The 26,286-nt window shown below is 40.7% G+C and overlaps 1 protein-coding gene across 8 annotated transcripts in view; it reads left to right on the forward strand.

The window, feature by feature from the left end:
• The window catches only part of LOC126985878 (protein kinase shaggy-like), a 71,954-nt gene that overhangs the window by 14,950 nt on the left and 30,718 nt on the right, over positions 1 to 26,286 (forward strand). Inside the window, exon 1 of one of the 8 annotated variants that reach the window (XM_050841362.1) lies at positions 16,421 to 16,693. The exons of 2 other annotated variants lie outside the window; for them this stretch is intronic. In XM_050841362.1, coding sequence (XP_050697319.1) covers positions 16,615 to 16,693 — 79 coding nt within the window. In that variant the 5' untranslated portion in view covers positions 16,421 to 16,614. 5 more of the 8 variants (XM_050841363.1, XM_050841364.1, XM_050841365.1 and 2 more) reach the window with 5 other exon arrangements.

Here is a 26,286-nt window from a genome sequence, read left to right on the forward strand (position 1 = left end):
GCAGACAAAGAAAGAGACTGAGGAAGCCTGTGATTAGAAGTTTATTGCTTGTATTTTTATGTTTAGAAGATGGAGGAGGAGGAAAGAGAAAGGAGGAAAGAAGGAGAGAAGTGTTAGTGTTGGTGGTGAGGCAGTGTGGTGGTAACAGTGGTGGTGTGTGGATGTGTTAGTGGTGGTGACGATGGTGGTAGTGGTGGTGGTGGTGGTGGCGATGGTGGTTGTGTAGACTTGGCAAGCATATCCACTCTCTCTCTCTCTCTCTCTCTCTCTCTCTCTCTCTCTCTCTCTCTCTCTCTGACTCATGGATTGACAGTGAAGTGGCTATGTTATTTAGGGACTTGATTACATATATGTGTGCGCAGCAAATGGCCCTTGGTGTGTGCGTATGTGCGCGTGACACTGTACCGACGCACACAAAGCCACGAGAATGTGTACTCTGTGTGTGTGTGTGTGTGTGCGCGCGTCATGTAAACTCTGACATCATAAGATTTCTGCGTCTCATCTCGTCTTGTTTTGTTCTTGTGGATAGACTTCTGGGTCATAAGCGATGCGATTGGCTTACCCCGACGGATCTGGGCCAGCTGTTGACGTGTGGATTATAAACGTAACGAGTCTCGGGGGAGCTGTGGTTATCAGGAATTTATTGGGTTATGACAGGCTTTGGTTTTAGTGGGTAATATGGCATCAACAGGTGAGGAATCTTGGGTGTTATGACAGCTGTATGAGTCACTGGAGGATCTTGAACAGCAGATAACATGTGGAATATAAGCATAATGAGTTGAGGGTGTGTAGATCAGGGAATTTATTGACTCGTGACAGACTGTGGTTACGGTGGATAATATGTCGTCAACCAGTTCGGAATCTTGAGTGTTGTTGGCGGCTATTCTGAATCACTTGAGGATCTTGAACAGTGGAAAATGTATGGGGTTATAATTGTTACGAGTTTCACAAAGGAGCTGCTGAGATCCTGGAGTTTATTGGGTTACGACAGGCTTTGGTTAATGTGGATAGAGTAAGTCATCTAGTTAGGAGTAAGATTTTAACCTGGTAGCAGCGGGGATCATGTTTCTTAATGGTCCCTCCAAGCGAGAAAAATGAGAAAAAATCACCCCTTACACAAATCATTTCATAATATATATCAAAGTATTTGTGATCAGATTATGTATCATCTATTTTGGGTTGTTTATATCGTGGCACAAATTTGGCCCGTCGCTGCTACACGGTAAAGCCACAAATTTGGCCCGTCGCTGCTACACGGTAAAGCCACAAATTTGGCCCGTCACTGCTACACGGTAAAGCCACAAATTTGGTCCGTCGCTGCTACACGGTAAAGCCACAAATTTGGCCCGTCGCTGCTACACGGTAAAGCCACAAATTTGGTCCGTCGCTGCTACACGGTAAAGCCACAAATTTGGCCCGTCGCTGCTACACGGTAAAGCCACAAATTTGGCCCGTCGCTGCTACACGGTAAAGCCACAAATTTGGCCCGTCGCTGCTACACGGTAAAGCCACAAATTTGGCCCGTCGCTGCTACCGGGTTAAAGTGGTTGTCACGATTGCCACTTCAAAATATGGACCAACAGAAGATATGTGGATTATAAACTTAATCAGTCTCCCACAGAAGAGCTACAAGGATTAGGAAACTGATTAAATTATGACAGTTTTAAGTTGGATATATAATGGTTGATCAGTTATGCATCCTGAGTATTAAAGCAATTGTCATGGTTATCACTTGAAGATCAGGAGCAATAGAAGATGTGTAGATTATGAACTTGAATATTCTCACAAAAGAGCTACGAGGATTAGGAAATTGATTAGGTTATGACAGTCTTTGGTTGGATAGATAATGGGTGATTAGTTATGCATGATGAGTGTGTAAGTGATTGTCAGGATTATCACTTGAAAATCAGGAGCATTAGAAAGTGTGGCACGTGGTTTAGGAACGTAATTGCTCTGTTGGGAACTGTAGTGATTATATGATTTAAGTTATTTGAGTCTTTGGGTGGATAGATTAGCGTCATCTGGCTACATACTAATCATGAGTGTAAAATGCCCATCATCGCTGTTATTAGAGGATTTATAAACATAATGAGTCTGACTATGGAGCTGCAGGTCAGGGAATTTATGTGGCGTATGACAGGCTGTGGTTAAGGGGGATAAAATAGTGTCATCTGGTTACTAATCATGAGTGTTGCATCGGCCATCATCACTGTTATTAGAGGATTCATAAATACAATGAGTTTGACAATGGAGCTGCAGGGTCAGGGAATTTATGTGGCGTATGAGAGGCTGCGGTTAAGGGGGATAAAATAGTGTCATCTGGTTACTAATCATGAGTGTTGCATCGGCCATCATCACTGTTATTAGAGGATTCATAAATACAATGAGTTTCACAATGGAGCTGCAGGGTCAGGAATTTATTGGCGTATGACAGGCTGCGGTTAAGGGGGATAAAATAGTATCATCTGGTTACTAAGCATGAGTGTTGCATCGGCTATCATCACTGTTATTAGAGGATTCATAAATACAATGAGTTTCACAATGGAGCTGCAGGGTCAGGAATTTATTGGCGTATGACAGGCTGCGGTTAAGGGGGATAAAATAGTGTCATCTGGTTACTAAGCATGAGTGTTGCATCGGCTATCATCACTGTTATTAGAGGATTCATAAATACAACGAGTTTCACAATGGAGCTGCAGGGTCAGGAATTTATTGGCGTATGACAGGCTGCGGTTATGGTGGATAATATAGCGTCATGCAGTTAGGAATCAAGTGTTAAAGTAGCTCTCATTATCACTTAAAAGACTTGAATATCTAGCGTCGTGCACTTAGGAGTCAGTATTAAAGTAGCCGTCATTATCACTTAAAAGACTTGAACTAGCGTCATACAGTTAGAAATCAAGTGTTAAAGTAGCTGTTATTATTGTCACCTTAAAGACTTGGATGAATGAAAGACATGGATTCTAAATGTGGTTATTCTCACAGCTGTAATGATTATAAGAACATAAGGAGTCTGCAAGAGGCCGGTTGGCTTATACGAAGATGATTGGTTAGGTTAGGTTGGGTAAAGTTAGGCTAGGTTAGGTTAGGTTGTTGATATTGCTGGAACTACTGTTGAAGAAATAGGTAAGAAGATGGAGCAGTAGATACACAAAAAGTTACTAATCTCTCACCTTGACACACTTCAGGAGATAACATAAAAGATAGATGACTGAAATAGATAAGACCTGACTAACTGCAAGGATCAAGCAATAAGGGAGTTTACAACCAGTCATTTGCTTGTACACTCCCTACTTCCCTATCACTTTTGTAGGTGTGGTAGATAGGTACAGGGCAGAGGCATTTAACCCGTCCGCTGCAATTGGCACGGACTTCGCCTTCACTGGTAGCCTGGTAACATATAGTCCCAGGTCCTTCTCTGCCTCTGGTGGATAGTGGAGTGTTTCCCATGTGGTATTGGACTGCTGGATATCCCCTCCCAAGGTGCATGACTTTACATTTTTCTTCATTGAATTGTAGCAGCCACTTTTTGTTCCATTCCTGTGGCTTGGTGATGTCTTGTTGGAAATCCGCTTTCATGGGGTTAAATATTTATATAGTCAAACCATTTTAGCGAATCCATTGAGGCATTGTCTTCCTTGGGTCCTTTCCTCCACTTTGCTCTGCCACACAGTTTCAACACCTATCTCTTCCTCTCATATGTTACCTATAGCTAACGCATGAGAGGGAAATATAGGCGTTGGGACTGTGTGGCAGAGCAGAGGGGAGGAAACGATCCGCAGAAGCCAACGCCTCAACGGGCTATTTGAAATGGTTTGACTAAGTGAGGTAAAGGCACTTGCTATTCTGACAGGTTTAGTGCAGTATGGTAGTCATGGGTGGTGATGGTGGCAAAGTTGAGGTATTTGTAGATAAGAGAAAAACAATTGCAGTGTAAAGTTTGCCTGTTCAGTAAAGTGAGGTAGACGCACTTGTGTATGCCATTTTTCAGTGCAGTATGGAAGAGGAGGTGAAAGTGTGGGCAGCCAGAAATGGGGTGGTTGTTGTTGTTGTTGCTGTTGGTGGTAATGGTCATGCACGTAGAAGTATTAGAAGAAAAATAATATTGTAATATTTGTCTTTTCAGTTAGGTCAGGTTCAATCCAGTCAGGCAGTAGAGGGTGAAAGTGGGGGTAGGCAAGGTAGAGGTGGTGGTGAGGGTACTGGTGGTGGTGGCAGTAATAGTGGTCGGGCATTTATAAGTATAGTGTAAGAAGAACAATAGGAGCATAACGTTTCAGTTTAGTAAGGCTGGTTCAGGGCAGAAAGGCACTGGAGGGTGAAAGTGTGGGTAGGCAAGGCAGTGGTGGTGGTGGTGGTAATAGTGGTCAGGCATTTATAAGTATAGCATAAGAAAGGTTAGGTTAGGTGAACAATAGAAGCATGACGTTTCAGTATAGTAAGGCTGGTTCAGGGCAGGAAGGCATTGGAGGGAGAAAGTGTGGGTACTGGTGGTAGGGGCAGTGGTGGTGGCAGTAATAGTAGTCAGGCATTTATAAGTATAGCATAAGAAAGGTTAGGTTAGGTTAGGTGAGCAATAGGAGCATAACATTTCAGTATAGTAAGGTTGGTTCAGGGAAGGAAGGCACTGGAGGGTGAAAGTGTGGGTAGGCAAGGCAGAGGTGGTGCTGGTGGTGGTAACAGTGGTCAGGCATTTATAAGTATAGCATAAGAAAGGTTAGGTTAGGTTAGGTGAACAATAGAAGCATAACATTTCAGTATAGTAAGGTTGGTTCAGGGCAGGAAGGCACTGGAGGGTGAAAGTGTGGGTAGGCAAGGTGGTGGTAGTGGTGGTGGTAACAGTGGTCAGGCATTTATAAGTATAGCATAAGAAAGGTTAGGTTAGGTTAGGTGAACAATAGGAGCATAACATTTCAGTATAGTAAGGTTGGTTCAGGGCAGGAAGGCACTGGAGGGTGAAAGTGTGGGTAGGCAAGGTGGTGGTAGTGGTGGTGGTAACAGTGGTCAGCCATTTATAAGTATAGCATAAGAAAGGTTAGGTTAGGTTAGGTGAGCAATAGGAGCATAACATTTCAGTATAGTAAGGTTGGTTCAGGGAAGGAAGGCACTGGAGGGTGAAAGTGTGGGTAGGCAAGGCAGAGGTGGTGGTGGTGCTGGTGCTCTAGTTCCTCATGGCCTGGAGCTGGACTTGATGCCTGGCTGCTAGTTGCTACTCTCCGGGCATTTCCTGGTCTGCCTCCTGCGTCTATAGTTCAGGGGCCCTCACTTCCACTGCCTGACCAGATGCATAATGATATCCCAACACCTTTTTTTTTTTTTTTTAGGGGGGAGGAAGCAGCTCAAGGGCAAAAAAAAGAAAAGAAAAAAAGAGTAGAGAAAAGAGAGAAGGAAAGAAAAAGAAGAGGGAAAATATGTGTAGTATAATATCCCAACTTCTTTTTAGGGGGAAGGGGGGAAGGAAGGAAGCAGCTCAAGGGGAAAAAAAGGAAAGGAAAGAGAAGAAAATAAAAAGAAAAGGAAAATATGTGCACTAATATCCCAACTTTTTATTTTATTTTATTTATTTTTATTTTTTTAATTTTTTTTAAGGGGGAGGAGGGGAGGAAGGAAGCAGCTCAAGGGCCAAAAAAAAAAGAGAAAAGAAAAAAAAGAAATGTGCACTAATATCCCAACTTTTTTTTCTTGTTTTCTCTTTCATTTTTCAAGTAAGGATGCAACTCAAGGGCAAAAATGATGAGAAAAAATGAATAAAAAGGTAGAAAAAAAGATATAGGGAAGAAAAAGTGAAAAAAAAAATTAATGATAATAATAATAATAATAACAATATAATGAAGAAGAGTTTTGCTGTTGATACTGTTAAAAAAGAAATGTTAAAAAGAAAAGAATAAGAAAAAGTAGGAAAAAAGATAGATGAAGAAGAATGATTATATTACTACTACTTCTACTACTACTACCACTACTACAAATACTAATACTACTACTACCAATAATAAAAACAATAAAACCGCTATCTTCCTGCTGTCGCATGCTCCAGGTTCTGTCTAGTCTTGCCCCAGTTTCATGCTTGGCTCCGTGTCCCATGTTTTACCCATGCCCCAGTTGCCTAGTGTTGGGTGTTGATACTGAACTCCTGCCCCACTGACTTAGTTCGTAGCCTGGGATACTTGGGCACAATTAGCTTAGTTTATTACCTTTCTTCTTCATTTGTATCACAGTTTGTCAGGAAGGGAGGTAGGCAGTTGTGGGTTAGTCAGTCACTCGTGTTGCTAGCTAGTCAGTCATCCAGTCATTCAGTCACTCATTTCATTCTCTTTGATGATTTACGTACTTTTCTTCTCATGCTTCTCTTGTTTTTCAGTTTGTCAGTTAGTTAGGCAGTCAGTCAGTTGGTCAGTCACTCATGTCACTAGCTTGTCAGTCATCCAGTCATTCAGTCACTCATTTCATTCTCTTTGATGATTTACTGATTTTTCTTCTCATGCTTCTCCTCTTGTTTGTCAGTTAGTTAGGCAGAGGCAGTCAGTTGATCAGTCACTCATGTCACTAGCTTGTCAGTCATCCAGTCATTCAGTCACTCATTTCATTCTCTTTGATGAACTACTTACCTTTCTTCTCATGCTTCTCTTGTTTTTTAGTTTGTCAGTTAGTTAGGCAGTCAGTCAGTTGGTCAGTCACTCATGTCACTAGCTTGTCAGTCATCCAGTCATTCAGTCACTCATTTCATTCTCTTTGATGATTTACGTACTTTTCTTCTCATGCTTCTCTTGTTTTTCAGTTTGTCAGGTTAGGCAGAGGCAGTCAGTCAGTCACTCATGTTGCTAGCTAGTAAGTCATCCAGTCAGTCAGTCAGCCAATCAGATGCTCAGCCAGTCAATAAGTTAGTCATCCAGTCAGTCAGTCAATCGCTCATGTTGCTAGCTAGTAAGTCATCCAGTCAGTCAGTCAGCCAATCAGATGCTCAGCCAGTCAAAAAGTTAGTCATCCAGTCATTCAGTCAATCACTCACCCAGTCAATCAATCAGTCGATCCACCAGTTTGTTTGCCACACTCTAGTTTATGCATTTATATTATTATTATTTTTTATGTGGTTGTTGCTGTCTGGCATCTTAAATCTACTTGCCTGGATTGCCCTATCTTGTTGTTTTGTCTTGATCAGCCTTGCATTGCCTTATCTGTCTGGGCTTTAGATAGGGAAGGGAGAACCCCAAACACACACACACACACACACACACACACACATTATAGATACGGAGACGGGACCACACGAGCGTAAGCCCAGGCCCTGTAAAATTACAACTAGGTCAATACAACTGGGTAAATACACACAAACACACACACACATACACACTGAGGGACAATATAACAAGAATACTCATATGTATATTTACTTGTTCGTAAAAAGAGTTTGCATAAGTTTTAGGATTCGTGTGATAAAATGTGGGGGAAAAATGCTTTACGTCTTTGATCCAACCTTGTGAAAATGGAAATAGATAACACACACACACACACACACACATATCTTAGCCGTACAAAATCATGGAATTGTGTGTGCGTCAAAACTTCAAAAATTCTAGAAACTTTGATAAAAATAATGATAAAATAGATAGCTAAGAACACACACACACACACACATCTTAGCCGTACAAAATCATGGAATTGTATGTGCGTCAAAACTGCAAAAATTCTAGAAACTTTGATAAAAATAATGATAAAATAGATAGCTAAGAACACACACACATACACACACACAGACACACACACACATACACACGTACACACAGGAAGAACAATAAAGCACACTATCTATATACTCAGAATCTGGCGCTCAGTTTGCTATGCCGTGTTAGCAGTAAGGAAGGTGGATTGCTGCTCGACTTAAGTAATATCTTGCATAACAAATCCGATAGGCCTCCCTTAGTTTTCCTGAGGCTTGGGGCAGTGAATGACATCTTAAGTGTGTGTGTGTTAGTTTGTGTTGGTGTGTGTGTGTGTGTGTGTCTGTGAGTGTGTTTATATAAAGAACTTGTGTTAGATGTGTGTATGTGATAAAAGAAAATCCTAACTAGTGTATATATGAAAAAGATTAGATTTAAAACAGAAGGGTGTGTACCATGGGTGAGTGAGTTAGCGTGTTTTAATATAGCGGAGTCAGTGTTAGAATAGGAGCGAGTGACAGTACTTCGTGTGTGTATGTTACAAGTGAAAGCCCGGACTGGTGTGTATATATGAAAAAGATTACATTTTAAACAGAAGGGTGTGTGTCATGTATTAGTGCGTTAGTGTGTCTTAAAATAGAGAACTCAGTGTTAAGATGGGGAAATTTGACTGTATGTATGTATGTATTAAGAGAAAATCAAGACATATGTTTATATGAAGAAGATTGAATTTAACCCGGTAACAGCGACGGGCCAAATTTGTGGCTTTACCGTGTAGCAGCGACGGGCCAAATTTGTGCCATAATATAAACCCCAAAAAATAGATGATGCATAAACTGATTACAAATGCTTTGATATATATTTTTTGAAATGGTTTGTGTGAGTGAAGATTTTTTCTAATTTTTCTCGCTTAGAGGGACCATTAAGAAACATGATCCCCGCAGCTACCGGGTTAAAATAGGAGAGTGTGTGTGTTTACTGAAGACATATGTAATGAAAAATAGACGAGTTTGTGTTTGCAGAAGCCTAACACCATGGCCATGAATGCTTAGTCGCCTGAAGTGTGTGAGTATATCTCAAAACAGAAGATGCCGACCAGAAATAAAAAGAAAGCCACCATAAGTAAGAATGGGTTTGCGTATAAAAAATATATATCGAGGGAGGGGGATGGATTTTTTGTTATGATACTGTGTTGTTTTGGTTTCGTTTGCTAGGTGATTTTGTGTGTGTGTGTGTGTGTGTGTGTGTGTGTGTTGCCTGGTGGTAGTATACAGGGCCTGCTTTACACATTGGGTCTTAATCTTATCTTCATATCTATATTTTGCCTAGTTTTTCCTTAAATTACTATACATTCTTCTCTTTTCTTCTTCTTTTTCTTCTTCATCTTCTTTGTCATCTATTAGGAAAGTGTGATGTCTGTCTCTTTTTCTTCTTTTTCATCGTCTTCTTCCTCGTCATCTAAAAGGAAAGTGTGATGTCTATCTCTTTTTCTTCTTCTTTTTCTTCTTCATCGTCTTCTTCCTCGTCATCTAAAAGGAAAGTGTGATGTCTGTCTTTTTTCTTCTTTTTCATCGTCTTCTTCCTCGTCATCTAAAAGGAAAGTGTGATGTCTGTCTCTTTTTTCTTCTTCCTTTTCTTCTTCATCATCTTCCTCATCATCTAAAAGGAAAGTGTGATGTCTGTCTCTTTTTTCTTCTTCCTTTTCTTCTTCATCATCTTCCTCATCATCTAAAAGGAAAGTGTGATGTCTGTCTCTTTTTTCTTCTTCCTTTTCTTCTTCATCATCTTCCTCATCATCTAAAAGGAAAGTGCAATGTCTGTGTCTTTTTTTCTTCTTTTTCTTCTTCCTCGTCATCTAATACAAAAGCGTGATATGTCTGTGTGTGTCTGTGTCTGTGTCTGTGTCTGTTAATGTTTATACAAAATGAGTCATGTTTATATGGACCTTCCTCCATATCCACATTTATCCAACTTATTCTTAAAACTCAAGAATGCTTTTTGCCTGGGCCTTACATTTACATATACCGAAGTCTTACATTTACCAAAGTTGTACAGTTACCTTTACTGAAGCTGCATGTCATTGGCTGTAACGATCACACCTTGCCGCCTTGATCTGTCTTGTGACGCTTCAATGACACTGCGCTGACATCTAATTACCCACCAAATCCACCAGCAAACTCTACATATTTAGTTTGTCTTCCTCCTGACCTCCACCCATCATTCTTGCCTGCTAGGATTAGGTGTTCTTCATTGGCAAGGGAGAGTATGGCCAGGGAAGTAAGCTGTTTGTTTCTAATTGTCTGGAGTAGAGGTCTTCAAAGGTTATATTCTTCAGCACATATTTGACAAGGCTTTTATATGAGTTTTGGGGATTTCCAGGATTAACTTTATGAAAAAATAATGTCATAGATGTAGCCATTAACCCATAAAAGTGGTTCTTAGAAGGCTCATAAGAAATTGGTCTGGAACTGCTGTCAAGCGAATGGCCGAGGAAGAAAGGAGAGCTTGTAACATGGACATTGAATGCGCATAACGAGTGTTCAAACGTCGTATTATTTAGCAACAAAAATATGGCTGATTTGTCTTAGTTGACCCATTTTTGAAGGCATGGTTAGTTGGATTTGTTAATTTTTATGTGTCACTATTTACGAGTTTGTTATATGTTGACTTAATGAAAATCCAACACTTCTGACTAACTCCATCCCAGAAATAGAACCAAAAAGCCGCACCAGCCACAGAACTGTTACGGAATATACTAATAACACGCTGGAAAAGTCAGGCAAAAGAGTCAAAGGCATCACAAGCTTTTAGCAGGATTGCAGCAGCTTACACCTTAAAAAAAACAGTATCATTCACAACTCTGAGGCTTGGGAAGAGTGTTCAGGAGGAGGAGGAGGTGGAGGAGCATAAGTGGTAGTGACAGGGCAGTAAGTAATAATGGTAGTTCGGAGGTGGTGGTGGTGATGATGGTGGTGATGGTGCATATTACTCCATTCCTTTGTTTTGTTTGTTTTGGTTCTCGTGTCTCTGTTTTTTGTTTCCGATGAGGCAAGAAAGTGCTGTGTCGTCTGTGTGTGTGTGTGTGTATGTGTGTTTTATATTGTCCCACATAATGTTCATTGTATCAAGGTAAACACTATTGGCTTGGAATGTGTGTGTGTGTGTGAGTGTGTGCGTATGTATGTGCGCAAGGAGAGTGTGTCTTTGTATGCCTCCAGAACATTGCATCATTGAGAAAACGGAGGTGTGTGTGTGTGTGTGTGTGTGTGTGTTCATGTATTCCGAGTTTTCATGCATTACAAGTTTTATTTTCATTTATATTTTTTTATTTATCTTTTATTTTATTTTTATTTTTTTATTTTTTTTACAGCTAAGGACACAGTTCAATGGCGTAAAGAAAATTATAAAAGAAAAGCCCACTACTTACTTATTTGGGTTTTGTTTTGAATTTTTATTCTTAGTGACATCTCTTTATTAATGGACTAAAACATCTTAACCCTTTCACGCACCAAAAGTTTAATAAGTTTCTCTTTCCACTGCAACATCCGTTTGGGGTCCCTAGGGGGTCTCGCGTAATGGTCTTACCCTGCGCCGAAAATTTTTATCATGTTATCAATTTCACCCACAAGTATTCTTTTTCCTGGTATTATTATTATATCTTTGGTTTTGGAAGAGATTATTCTGCCTTATGAAAAAAAAAATATCAAGAAATGCAAATAAATAGCGAAGTTTACCGACTGAAAAAAAAGCAATATAAAGGAACGACAGCCACGCTCACAGGCTGCCTGCTGAGAGGAACTAAACCGTGGGCAATTATCACTTCACATCGAACGGCATGAGAGAGTTGACAATTGATTTATTTTATAGGTCGAGCTCGGATCTTTGACGCAAAAAAAAAATTGACACGATTTTGAAAGATACTTTGAATTTTATTAAAGATTTTGACGTGATTCGAGTCTGAAGCTGATGTAGACGACTCCGTTTTGACGTGAATCGCGTCGTGGTGCGTGGAAGGGTTAATGGACAAACATCTTAAGCATTAATTTTACATCCTATTTTATGGTCTGTTAGTTACATTTATTTATTTACCTTCAGCTGTTTTACATTCACACATCTATACTATAAGTAACACACACACACACACATACATACACACACATACTCTCTTGTGCCCCTTCCCTCATCTTTCTTCTTCCTCTTCCCTCCTTTTCATCTTCTTCCTCATCCTTCTTTCTTCTTTTTTCATTTTTCTTTCCCTCTCATTCCATCTTCCTTCCTCCTCATCTCTTTCCCTCTCTCTCATTCTTCCAACCTTTTGCTCTTCCATCCCTCCTCTCTCTCTCTCTTTCTCTCTCTCTCTCTCTCTTAGCTCTTCTTCTGTCACACACACACACACGCCGCTATCAGTAAACACTTTGCTCCACTTTTTTTCCTCCGCTGGTGAGGTTTGGAGGTAAGGAATGCAAATGGAGAGACAAATTTAGCACACCCAAGCCTGCTGGAGGTGATGGAGAGAGGGAGGAAAGGGAAGGAAGAGGGAAGTGATTAGGTTGAAGGAGGAAGAGAGGAAGGAGAGTGGAAGTGCATTGATTGGTGTAAGGAAGGGAAGGGAAGGGAAGAGAAGAGAAAGAAAAGGGAAGGGAAGGGAAAGGGAAGGGAAAGCAAGAAAGAAGGAAAATAAGGGACTGTAGAAGACTGTAGAAGAGGCAGTGTAGTGAGGAAGGAAAGGAAAGAAAATAAATAAAAAACTGAGTGAAAGATAAAGTAGGGAGGAAAGAAGGAAAGAAAGGACTGAAGAGGAGATAGTTTAGTAGGGAAAGAAAAAAGTAAAAGGAAGGAAAAAGAGCTGGGTGATCGATGTTAGGTCGAGCAAAGAGGAAACGGGGGCAGTTAGTGTTATGCTGATCTGTTTTGGCGGGACAGAGACCAGCGGAGGAGGGAGGAGGAGGTGGAGGAGAGAGGAAGAGGGAGGTGGAGGAGAGAGGAAGAGTGGTACGTAAGGAGGAAAGGAAAAGGTTAGTGATATGGAAAAGGGAGGAAAAGATTAGTGATATGAAAGGGGAGGAAAGGAAGAAAAAAATTAGTGATATGAAAAGGGAGGAAAGGAAGAAAAAGATTAGTGATATGAAAGGGGAGGAAAGGAAGAAAAAGATTAGTGATATGAAAAGGGAGGAAAGGAAGAAAAAGATTAGCATTATGAAAGGGGAGGAAAGGAAGAAAAAGATTAGCATTATGAAAGGGGAGGAAAGGAAGAAAAAGGTTAATGATATGAAAGGGGAGAAGAGGAAGAAAAAAGATTAGTGATATGAAAGGGGAGAAGAGGAAGAAAAAGATTAGCATTATGAAAGGGGAGGAAAGGAAAAAAAAGATTAGCATTATGAAAGGGGAGGAAAGGAAGAAAAAAATTAGTGATATGAAAGGGGAGGACCGAAAAAGGAAGAAGTTAGTAATATGAAAGTTGAAAAACAGACAAAATAAATGAACTGGGTTAGGTCAAGTTAAGTTAGGTTAGGTTTGTTTTTGATGAAGAAAAAAAGAGGAAGGAAGAGAAGGAGGTGGACAAGGAAAGGAATAAAATGGAGTTTGTGATTGCTTAAGAAGATGGATGGATGGATAGGGAAACAGTGAAGAGTAGATGGGGTTGAGAGGAATGAAGATAGGAGAGGAGGAAAGGAAAGGGAGGTAAAGAAAAGAAGAATAGAAGCAGGTGAGGAGAAAAGAAAAATGGAGTTAGTGATTGCTTAAGAAGATGGACGATGGTTTATTTGGATAGGGAAACAAAGAAGATGGGGTAGAGAGGAATGAAGATAGGAGAGGAGGAAAGGAAAGGGAGGTAAAGAAGAATAGAAGCAGGTGAGGAGAAAAGAAAAATGGAGTTAGTAATTACTTAAGAAGATGGATGGATGGATAGGGAAACAGTGAAGAGAAGATGGGGTTGAGAGGAATGAAGATAGAAGAGGAGGAAAGCAAAGGGAAGTGAAGATGAGAGAAATAGAGGCAAAAGAGGAGAAAAGGAATAAGGAGATGGAGAAAAGAGGAATAAAAGCAGGTGAGGGAAAAAAAAAGGAGTTAGCGATTGAATAGGAAGATAAAAGAGAAAGATTTATTTAGCTTCTTTTGATGAAGGAAGAACAGAGGTAGAGAAGAGGGAAGAAGGAGAGAGGAGGTTGGTGGTTTATTACAAAAGCTGGATAACAGATAAACACAGAAACACAAGGAGAAGAGTTGGGTTACAATTCCTCAGCTTATTTTGGTGGAGAGAGAAGGAAGGAAGGAAGGAAAGAAAACATGAGAACTGGAGAAGGAAAGGAAAGGAGGACGCGAGGGAGGAAGGAACGAAGAATGAAAGACAGGAAAAAAGAAAATAAGGAGAAGAAAAGAAGGAAAGGGAAGAATGTAAAAAAGTGTTAGTCATTAGTTTGAAGTCTGTAAGTAAGACCGACAGAGAAACAAGAAGAAATGGCCCTTATTAATGTTTCTTTGGTTAGTTTAGACATAAGGAGAGGCAGCTGGGGAGGAAGAGAGGAGGGGAAGGTTCATGAATGGTTAGGAAGCTGAAAGTGAAACGGACAAAGAAAAAGAACGAAAGAGCTGGTTTGTGTTCATTCTTTTAGTGTTGCCGTGATGAGAGAGAGTGAGAGGCGGAGCGAGGAAGAGAAAGGAGAGCTGATACTTGGTTAGAAGACTAGAAAACACAGACAAGAAACAACAAGAAGAGGAAATATGTAGTTCATTGTCTCCTTCACTTTGATGTAACAAGAAGCTAAGAGAGAGAGAAAAAAAAAGACAGCATTTGGTTAGAACAGGAGTTGGCTTTTTGAACTATTTTATTCATTTGTATTTATTTTTATTTTATTTTAGCATTTTGTTTACTTCTGTTTATCCCTATTTTTCATGTATTCATTTATTTTATTTTGTTTTTGTCTCTGAACTGCTTTCCAATATTGTTAGAAATAAGATACTAGCAATATGGCATAAGCAAGGAAGAAAGAAAGAAAGAAAGAGAAAGAAGGAAAGAGGGAATGAAGAAAGAAAGAAAGAAGGAAAGAAAGGGAGGAAGAAGGGTAGGAGAGAGAAAAGGAATGGAAGGAAAGAGGGAAGGAAGAAAGAAAGAAATGGAGGAAGGAAGGAAGGAAGGGAATGGAAGCGTAGGAGAGAGAGAAAGAAGGAAGGAAGGAAAGAGGGAAAGGGAAGAATGAATGAATGAATGAAAGAAAGGAAGGAAGGAAGGAAGGGAATGAAAGCGTAGGAGAGAGAGAAAGAAGGAAGGAGGGAAAGGGAAGAATGAATGAAAGAAAAAAGGGAAGGAAGAAAGAAGGAAAGAAACGGAGGGAAGGAGGAAGGAAGGTAGGAAGAGTATGAGAGACAGAAGGAAGGAAGGAGAGAGGAAAGAGAGGCAACAGAAAACTCCACCACCAACAAAAATACATATCCCAGCTGACTCTCTCTGACCATCCATCATAAGCCGGGCCGTGTAATGTTGGAGCGGTCTTAAAACCTCCCACGGCTGTCTTACTTACCACTTACTTATTTGATTGCTTTTGGCAGTGGCGAGAGGCGAAGGTGTAGGGAGTAATGCGTCTAGGGAGTGTTGAGAGTAAAGAGGGGGAGGAGGAGGAGGGAAGATGGAAGGAAGGGGAGAGAAGGGAAGGGAGGGAGGTAGGAAGGAAGAATGAAAGAAAGAGAAGGGAAGGGAAGGAGGGAGGGAGGTAGGAAGGAAGAATGAAAGAAAGAGAAAGGAAGGGAAGAAAAAACGATAACAGGGGAAGGAATGAAGGAAAATGGGAGGATGGAATAACATGGAAAGGAAGGGAAGGAAAGGAGGGAGGAAGGAAAAAAGGAGGAATGAAAGAAAGGAAAGAAAAGAAAAGAAGAAAGAGAGGAATGGAAAGGAGAAGGAGAAAAGTAGAAGGTGTTGGGTGTAGATGTGTCACGAGTTTCAGAAGACAATTAGGAAAAAAGAAGAAAGGCAACAGTGGCTGAGTAAACATAAGAGAAATAATGAAATAGAAGAATTGGGAAAGAAAGAAAGAAGTGCATATGGAGGGGGAAAAAAAGGTAGAGAAGAAATTAAATTAATAGAATGGGGGAAAGAAAGTACAGAGGGAAGAAAAATATACTTCTAAACCTGAAGAAAAGGAAAATAGGGAAAGAAGAGACAGACGTAAGGAGGAAAAAATGAAAAAAACGAGAAAACAAAACAAGAAAAGAAAAATAATAAAACATGAAAAAATAATAAAATAAAATAAAAAGATATAAGGAGAAAAAAAGGAAGAAAAGAAAAGCAGAAAAAAAAGAGTAAAATATGAAATGAGTAAAAAAGACAAGGAGGGAAAAAAAGAAAAGAAATAAAACGAGAGAAAAAAAAAGGGAAAAATAATAAAACAAGCAGAAAAAAAATTAAAAAGGAAAGAAAAAAAAGACTCCCATTGCTATCCTAAAAACTTAAGAGGGAAAAGAAAGAGTAAAGCAGGAAAAGAATAAAACAAAAAGAAAAACAAGGAAATGAGTAAAAAAAAAAAACAGGAAAACAAAACCAAAAAAAACACACTGCATCCAAAGCCTAGACAAACAAACCCAGTGTTGTCGTAGTTGTGTGAAGGACGCAAGAGAGTGAGTGTCGGGGATGTGGGTCAGGGAAGGAGTGCCGCGTAGAGTACAGGGAGCCAGGGCAGTGAGGGTGGGGGTGGGCGAGACCAGTGCCAAGCTGAAGTACAATTTTGGCATCAGGTGCGGAGGGGAGGGGGAGGGGGAGGAGGGAAGGGAAGGTGTTAGTGCCAAGAGTTGTGCCTTGTGCCTCTACCACCAACGCCACCAACACCTCCGCCTCCTCCTCCTCTTCCCCCCTCGCCCCCCACCACTGCATGTACACCCCAGATTCTGGCACTGGGCTTTGCATCGCAGGGGCTATTTGTGGCACCCTGTAGCTGGTGGGGCTGCTCCCTCTGGCGTGATAGTGATGCTTGCCTCCCAATGCCGTGCGCCGCCCACTAGCGAGAGCGGACCGATCGTTACCACCAAAAAAACCACACACCGAGGTACTGAACTGTGCCGTTTGTCTGTGTGTGTGTGGCTGTGTCGCCGAGGCTTGACCTGACCCAAAAGCTAGCCGGGGCGTCGCTGGAGTGTCACAGTGTCGCTATCACTACTACCACTACTACTACTATCGCTGCTGCTGCTGATGTGTCGTAGTTAACCTGAGGCTTCCATGTTAACCCGTAGAGGCGGAAACGCGTAGTGGAAACGGTTCTAGTCCTTCCGCCGATAACTTGTAGCTGGTGTGAGTGTTAGAGACGAAACCGTAACACTAATTCCGCGACCATCACCACCAACACGATCACCACCTCACTTCCCCGTGTCTCTGTGGTCCCCTGTGGCTGTGGTCGCTCTAGAGGGTCTCTAAGGGCCTCTCGATGCATGGAGGTGGTCCCTAGTGCCTCAGTGGTCCCCCCAAGGGCCTACACAGCCCTTGTCCGGTTGCATTCTGTGTTCCTTCCCAGCCATGAAACAGCTGCTCATCAGACTGAGAAGAACCGTGTCTCAAGAGCGTGAGTATGTGTGTGGAGGGGAGGGTTGGTGTGTGTGTATTTACCTAGTTGTGAAATACAGGAAAAGAGACGTACAAGGCTCGTGCTGTCCCGTCTCCATAACACTTATTATCCAGTTTGGCTTTAAATTCATGAATCGTTTTTGCACACAGTCTCCTCGTCAAGTCCGTTCCATGTTGTTATGCTTCTGTATGGAAAACTGTATTTCTTGATGTCTCTCCTACAGTCGCTTTTCTTCAATTTCTCACCATTGCCTCTTGTCACACTTCTGTCACGTACCACTAGGTGTGCGTGTGTGTGTGTGTGTGATTATAATAATAACAATAATAATAAATGGTTTAGTTTCGACATTAGTTAGGTTAAAAATGGGAAAAGAAAGTAAATGGTTTGTGCTGAGGAAAACAATTAGACAGACAGGCAAAAATGTAGTGTAAGAGGAAAAATGAACTAAAAGATTGGGGGGTAAAATAAGACAGTGGTGTGTGCTGTTGGGAAAGTAATTGACAAAGTGAACATGAAACTAAAATACAGCGAGGGAAAAAAAGGATGCATTTAAAAGTAGACTCATGCAAGAAACACGTACGAAATGAAGAGGGTTGGCATTTTGAGGTATAGTGTATTTGACCTCTTTTGGCTAATTTGACATTTCTTTTGGCTAATTTGACCTCTTGGCTACTGACCTCACTTTTCGCTACTTCGACCTCACTTTTGGCTACTTTGACCTTTCTTTTGGCTACTTTGACCTCACTTTTGGCTACTTTGACCTCTTGGCTGCTGACCTCACTTTTCGCTACTTTGACCTCTTGGCTACTGACCTCACTTTTCGCTACTTCGACCTCTCTTTTGGCTACTTTGACCTCTCTTTTGGCTACTTTGACCTTACTTTTGGCTACTCTGACCTCTCTTGGCTACTCTTTTCTTTTGTGGGAGCGGCGAGGTGCAGCCCCCCCCCCCCTTTTGTTGCCCTTGAGCCGTATCCTTTGATGTAAAAGAAGAAGAAAAAAAAAGAAGAAGGTTTTGAAGATGGTGTTTGTGGGGTGGAGTGCAGTGTTAGGGAAGGAAGAAGTGATGGTGTCGATTTCATTGGATCCTCTGACTCTCGGATTTCGGGTTGATGAGCGTTCAGTGCAATGTAATGTGTGTGTGTGTGTGTGAAAAGAGAAGTTGGTGTGGATGGGTGTATTGTGATGGGTAAAGGACGGTTAGTATGCATTTGTGTTGGGGGGCAGGGTAGAAGATAGAAGGGATAGGGAGTGTATTGAAGGGAAGGGAAGGGACGGAAGGGAAGGGAAGGGAAGGCAAGGGAAAGGGAAGAAAAGGAGGAAAGGAAGACAAAGAAAGTAAGAGAGGAATTTAAATTTATCAACACATTCATCTAGTACTTATTATCCCCTCCCCAGTCCCTTCAATATCACTAATACTAACACAAGCTTCTCTATTTACTTCCCTCATCACTAATACTAACCCTACATTCCCTCTGTTTACTTACCACTCATGCTTAAGTTCTTTCATTAATACTAACACAACTGTACTTCTCTATTTACTTCCCTCATCACTAATACTAACCCCACATTCCCTCTGTTTACTTACCACTCATGCTTAAGTTCTTTCATTAATACTAACACAACTGTACTTCTCTATTTACTTCCCTCATCTTTCCCGGTCATTTCATCATCAATTACTAACACAATATTACTTCTTTTTCCATCCCCTTCCTTCCTCAGTTCCTTCAATATCACTTACAAATACTAACACGACATTCTTTCTCATTACTTACGTCTCCTTCCCTTCCTTCTAACACTTCCTCCCTCACTCATTCCTGTTTCTCTCTCTCTCTCTCTCTCTCTCATCGACGCCCATCAATGTTATTAGTTTCGGTGTTTTTTCGTATTTTTTTTGTTTGTTTGTTTGTTTTTACTTTCCCTTCTTATCAGTTGCCTTTGAAGATGTGTTGACTGGCTGAGGAGTGCATTAAGCTTATCTGTGTGTGTGTGTGTGTGTGTGTGTGTGTACGTCTGGTGTGCACTGGTCCCGATCTGTGTGTGTGTGTGTGTGTGTGTGTGTGTGTGTGTGTTATTTGTCTTGGGATACACACACACACGCACACATACACACACATACACACACATGACAGTTGAGAATATAATTTAAACAAGGACTTCCCAGTAACATCAATAACAATAACAAGTACAATAATAACAATAACAATAATGATAATAATAATAATACCCAAATTCGTTACTGTGCAAGGTTGAGAGTGGCAGTAGTAGTAGTAGTAGTAGTAGTAGTAGTAATGGTAGTAGTAGTAGTAGTAATGGTAGTAGTAGTAGTAGTAGTATTGACCTCTCTTTTGGCTATTCTTCTAAACTTTTTTATGGGCAATGATTAGCTTTTTTTTCTCATTACTATATATGTTTTCTCCCTTGAGCTGCTTCCTTTACTGAAAAAAAAAAATATTAGTAGTAGTAGCATCATCATCATCATCATCCCCCTCCACTATCAGCATAAGGAAGCCGAGTCGAGCCAGACAGGTGGGGCGTCATCACTAACGAGGGCACAGGTGTGATAAGGGGCCGCCTGACATGTTTACCTGGACGCAGGCATGGGGGGTGGGGAGGGGGGATGCTGTGGTGTGCTTGTAGTGGCCTTCAAGATGTATAAAGGAAGGGAAGGGAAGGGAAGGGATAAGGAGTAGGGAATAGGAGGAAAGAAGGGATGGAGTGTATTGAAGGGTAGGGTAGGGAAGGGAAGGAAAGGGAAGGGATAGGAAGTGCATTGAAGGGTAGGGTAGGGTAGGAAAGGGAAGGGATAGGAAGTGCATTGAAGGGAAAGGAAGGAAGGGGAGGGGATGAAAAGGAAAAAAGAGAGGAAATGAGAATGAATAAGAAAAAAATGCAAAAAATATGGTAGGGAGTGCAAGGTTTGAAAGAGGGTAGAGAAGGGAAGGGAAGATAGAGAAGGGGAAGAGAAGGGATAGGGAATAGGAGGAAAGAGGGGATAGGGAGTGTATTGAAGGGTAGGGTAGGGAAGGGAAGGAAAGGGAAGGGATAGGAAGTGCATTGAAGGGAAAGGAAGGAAGGGGAGGGGATGAAAAGGAAAAAAGAGAGGAAATGAGAATGAATAAGAAAAAAATGAAAAAATATGGTAGCAAGGTTTGAAAGAGGGTAGAGAAGGGAAGGGAAGATAGAGAAGGGATAGGGAATAGGAGGAAAGAAGGAATAGGGAAGGGAATATATGACACTTGCTAGCTTCATTTTCCTATTCATTTAAACCTACTAGCTTCATTTTCATTAACAGACTTCACTTTATTCACTTAGCTTCATTTTCTTATTCATTTTCATCTTCATTTCCACTTTCTAGCTTCATTTTCATCTTCATTTTCATTTACAAGCTTCATTTTATTAACTAGCTTCATTTTCTTATGCATTTACATCTACAAGCTTAATTTTATTCTTTTACGAGCTTCTTTTTCTTATTTATTCTTACAAGCTTCATTTACTTTACTATCTTCATTTTCTTGCAATTTTCAAAACGAGGAATAATTATCAAGTGAATTTTAGTAGCCGTAGTAGTAGTAGTAGGAGGAGGAGGAGGAGGAGGAGGACAAACTAACTGGCATTTATATACATCCGTGTCTGAAGAATATTTGATTAACATAATATTGCATTGTGGAAGCGTTCATCTAATTAAACCGCGCAGTGTTTGGTCCGAGGTCATGGTTGTTGAATCTGGCCTGCCAAGATGTGAGAAGGAGGAGGAGGAGGAGGAGGAGGAGGAGGAGGAGGATGTGGATGTGGATGTGGATGGATGGATTTATTTCTCATCTCCCTTCACTCTTCTTGTCTTCTTTCTTTCTCCTTCATTTCTCCTCTTATTCCACTTCATCATTCCTTCATTTCTTCCATTCTTTCTTCCTTTCCCGATATTTCTTCTTTTACTTTCCATTTCTTCTTCTGTAAACCTAACCCCACCTAACCTCCCTATCTGTAAATTAATCTAACCATCTATCTCGTTTTGGCACTCACCCCATGACTGCCAAGCCTGTTCCACTCATCCACCACTCTGCTAGTCAACCAATTCTTGCCCGTGTCCTTATTGAATCTGAATTTATCTAACGTAAACCAATTGCTACATGTCCTACCTGGCTCTCTTTCCTCCAAAACTCACCCCATGACTGCCCAGCCTCTTCCACTGATCCACCACTCTTAGCAAACCAGCTCTCGTCCATATCTTTGTTGAATCTGAATTTATCTAACAAACCATTTGCTGCGTGTCCTACCTGGCTCTTGTACCCCCAAAACCTTATTAACATCCCCCTTATTAAAGCCCTTCACCCATTTATAGGCTTTAATCGTGGTCTTGTACCCTTTGCCTCACTGGGAAATGCAAAAATAGAATAGGAGGGGGAGGAAGAGGAGGAGGATAGAGGGGGAAGAAAAGGTGGAGGAGGAGGAGGATAGGGATTAGAGAGAGAAGAAAAAGAGAAATATAAGAGGAGGAGAATAAAAGAGACAGACAGGAGAAGAATGATAGAAGAGAAGGATAGAGAAGTAAGAGGAGGAATAAGAAATAGAGAAAGAGAAGTAAGAGGAGGAGAGAGAAAAGATAGATAGAAAGAAAGAGAAAAAGGATAATTGAATGAGATATAGGAGAGTGAGAGAAGGAGAATAAATATAAGATTGAAGGAGAAATATAGGTAGTTAAAGGAGATATAGGAGAAAGGAGAGTGAGAGAAGGAGATTAAATAGAAGATAGAAAGAAGGCAAAGGATAGTTAGAAGGGATAAAAGAAAGAAAAGAAAGGAGAATAGACAGAAGAGATATAGGAGAAAGTAAAGAAAGAGAAGAAATATAAGTAAATAGATAGATAGATTAAAAAGCAAGAAGATAGAAAGGAGGAAAAGGATAGTTAGAAGGAATAAGAGAAAAAAAAGCGAGGAGAATAGATAGAAGAGATATAGGAGAAAGAAAAGAAAGAAAAAATATAAATAAATAGATAGATAGAAAGAAAGATGGGAGAAAGAAGGAGAAGGATAGACGGGAAAAGTGAAAGAAGAGTGAGGAGAATAGATAGAAGAGATGAAAGAAAAGAAAGAAATATAAATAAATAGATAGATAAAAAGAAAGATTGGAGAGAGAGGAGGCTTTAATGAACAAACTTATCTCAAACCCTCCGTGAGTGCCAGGGCGGGGAGTGACGTGGCACCATGCACTGATGACCTAGTAATGCCGATGACTAGCCTTACCCCACTGAGCGCCACGGTTGTGTTTACTGACATTATCATTATTACTACACTAAAAAAAGTCAACAAAGAGAAGTTAGCTGTAAGGGAAGGGGGGAGGGGAGAGAAGTTAGCTATAAGGAGAGGGGAGAGGGGAGAGAAGTGATCTTGTGTTGTGTCGAAGAGTAAAACTTGTGATCTTGGCGTGCTTGTTGTGTTGCCGGTGGTGCTGGTAACTTACTGGTCTCGGAAATGGTCTCCGCTTAAGATATAGAACTTGTGGTAATCTTGTGTTGTGTGGAAGAGTAAAACTTGTGGTGATCTTGTGTTGTGTTGAAGAGTAAAACTTGTGGTGATCTTGTGTTGTGTTGAAGAGTAAAACTTGTGGTGATCTTGTGTTGTGTTGAAGAGTAAAACTTGTGGTGATCTTGTGTTGTGTTGAAGAGTAAAACTTGTGGTAATCTTGTGTTGTGTTGAAGAGTAAAACTTGTGGTGATTTTGTGTTGTGTTGAAGAGTAAAACTTGTGGTGATTTTGGCGTGCTTGGTGTGTTGCCGGTAGTGCTGGTAACTTACTGGTCTTGGAAATGGTCCCTGGTTGAAATATATGACTTGTGGTAACCCTGGTGTTGTATTGTCTCAGCGCCACCAAGTTAAAACAGTCTATATGGCATCTCCTTTTCATTATGCAATACTACGCATTTTTATTTTGCTGCCTTGTTCTTCTCACTGTTCTTTGCTAAACTTTGAGTAGCGGGCTTTTTTTCACATTTGTTACCTTTTTTTATGCCCTTGAACTAACTCCTATGCTGTAAAAAAAATAAATAAATAAATAAATAAATAAATAAATAAAAATTCCTATAGTGCTAGTTCGTAAGATTGTTAACCTGGTACACTCCCTCCGTGTACCTCTTCCTGTCTTCCTTTCCTCTTCTTTAAGACATACTACACTTCCTCCCTTTATTCCCTTGTCTTTCTCTCCTCTATTCTTTGTCAAACTACACTTTTTCCCATTCTGCCACTTCACAGTAATAACCTTGTACTTTCTCTACCTTTCCTTGCTTTTCTTTTCCTTCTCCACCTCTCTACCTCCCTCTTCTCTATACTAAACTAAATATCGTTCACCTCCTTTTTCTCTGTTTCATTGTTTCCTGGCCTTATATGACTCCACTAATAACCTTGTACTTTCTCTACCTTTCCTTGCTTTTCTCTTCCCTCTTCCTCTCTGTCTCCCTCTTCTCTATACTAAACTAAATATCGTTCACCTCCCTTTTCTCTGTTTCATTGTTTCCTGGCCTTATATGACTCCACTAATAACCTTGTACTTTCTCTCTCTACCTTTCCTTGCTTTTCTCTTCCCTCTTCACCTCTCTACCTCCCTCTTCTCTATACTAAACGACATATCTTTAACCTCCCTTCTCTCTGTTTCATTGTTTCCTGGCCTTATATGACTCCACTAATAACCTTGTACTTTCTCTACCTTTCCTTGCTTTTCTTTTCCCTCTCCGCCTCTCTACCTCCCTCTTCTCTATACTAAACGACATATATTTCACCTCCCTTCTCTCTGTTTCATTGTTTCCTGGTCTTATCTCACTCCAGCACAGGTTTAGGCAGCCCGCCAGCCCACTTGAACCAGCCGTAGCTTGTTCAGCCCACGCTATATTCAGTTTCAAAGACCTCACTCGCTACAGCTCCCAAAATAGAGAACGGCACGATATATTTTACAAAGATTTCATTCGCTACAGCTACGCAAATAGGAAATAGCACAGTATATTTTCTTTCCCCATAAATAAGCAATTGTAGATGTTATTTACCATGTTTAGTTACAAAGATTTCATTCTCTACATCTTCAAAAATAGAAAATGGCACAAGATTTTTTTTCCACATAAATTAGAGAGAACAAATGTATTGATAGCTATATTTAGTTACATAGATTTCATTTGCTACAGGACGACACGTAGGAAATGGCAATAGAAATATGGGAGGAAGGAAATCGGGACAGGAGTAAGGACGGAAAAATATGAATGTAAAAAAATAAGGAAGTAAAGAATGAAAGGAAGAAAAATAAAAGAGGAGGAGGAGGAGGAAAATGAGGACAAAGAAGGAAGGCAAAAACAGGGAAGCAAAGAATGGAAGGAAGAAAAATAAAAGAGGAGGAGGAAAATGAGGACAAAGAAGGAAGGCAAAAACAGGGAAGCAAAGAATGAAAGGAAGAAAAATAAAAGAGGAGGAGGAGGAGGAAAATGACGACAAAGAAGGAAGGCAAAAACAGGGAAGCAAAGAATGAAAGGAAGAAAAATAAAAGAGGAGGAGGAGGAGGAAAATGACGACAAAGAAGGAAGGCAAAAACAGGGAAGCAAAGAATGGAAGGAAGAAAAATAAAAGAGGAGGAGGAGGAGGAAAATGAGGACAAAGAAGGAAGGCAAAAACAGGGAAGCAAAGAATGGAAGGAAGAAAAATAAAAGAGGAGGAGGAGGAGGAAAATGAGGACAAAGAAGGAAGGCAAAAACAGGGAAGCAAAGAATGGAAGGAAGAAAAATAAAAGAGGAGGAGGAGGAGGAAAATGAGGACAAAGAAGGAAGGCAAAAACAGGGAAGCAAAGAATGAAAGGAAGAAAATAAAAGAGGAGGAGGAGGAGGAAATGAGGACAAAGAAGGAAGGCAAAACATGGAAGCAAAGAATGTAAGGAAGAAAAATAAAAGAGGAGGAGGAGGAGGAGGAGGAGGATAAAGAAGGAAGGCAAAAACAGGGAAGCAAAGAATGGAAGGAAGAAAAATAAAAGAGGAGGAGGAGGAGGAAAATGAGGACAAAGAAGGAAGGCAAAAACAGGGAAGCAAAGAATGAAAGGAAGAAAAATAAAAGAGGAGGAGGAGGAGGAAAATGACGACAAAGAAGGAAGGCAAAAACAGGGAAGCAAAGAATGGAAGGAAGAAAAATAAAAGAGGAGGAGGAGGAGGAAAATGAGGACAAAGAAGGAAGGCAAAAACAGGGAAGCAAAGAATGGAAGGAAGAAAAATAAAAGAGGAGGAGGAGGAGGAGGAGGACAAAGAAGGAAGGCAAAAACAGGGAAGCAAAGAATGAAAGGAAGAAAAATAAAAGAGGAGGAGGAGGAGGAAAATGAGGACAAAGAAGGAAGGCAAAAACAGGGAAGCAAAGAATGAAAGGAAGAAAAATAAAAGAGGAGGAGGAGGAGGAAAATGACGACAAAGAAGGAAGGCAAAAACAGGGAAGCAAAGAATGGAAGGAAGAAAAATAAAAGAGGAGGAGGAGGAGGAAAATGAGGACAAAGAAGGAAGGCAAAAACAGGGAAGCAAAGAATGGAAGGAAGAAAAATAAAAGAGGAGGAGGAGGAGGAGGAGGAGGACAAAGAAGGAAGGCAAAAACAGGGAAGCAAAGAATGGAAGGAAGAAAAAAAGGAAGCTATAGGAGGAGGAGGAGGAGGAGGAGGAAGCCCTTTCATAGATGTGCCCGGAAGTGAGTGGAGGGAAATACTTGTCTGACCCTTCGCCTGTGTGTGTGGGGGGGGGGGGGGGGGGTGCTGAGGGGCTTCACAGTGCCGGCTCAGCTTCCTCCCTCCCCCCCATTGGCACCTGACCTTGGCACTCGGCACACACTAATGATTTTGCTGAGGGATCCTTGCGAGCGATTTTGCGATTGTTCTTCTGGCGGTGATGGTGATGATATTAGTAATCTTATTGTTTATTTCATTTTTTTATTTATTTATTTATTTATTTATTATATTTCTTTTTTATCCATCGTCTTTTTCATTGTTATTTTGCTGTTTCTATTGATCTTTTTAGCTTTTGTTTTTTTTTTTTTTTTTTTTTTTATTCAGTCATGTTTTCGTTCAATCATCTTTATTTT

This window comes from Eriocheir sinensis, chromosome 60, assembly GCF_024679095.1.
Source record: "Eriocheir sinensis breed Jianghai 21 chromosome 60, ASM2467909v1, whole genome shotgun sequence".
In the NCBI taxonomy this organism is placed as follows: Eukaryota; Metazoa; Arthropoda; class Malacostraca; order Decapoda; family Varunidae; genus Eriocheir; species Eriocheir sinensis.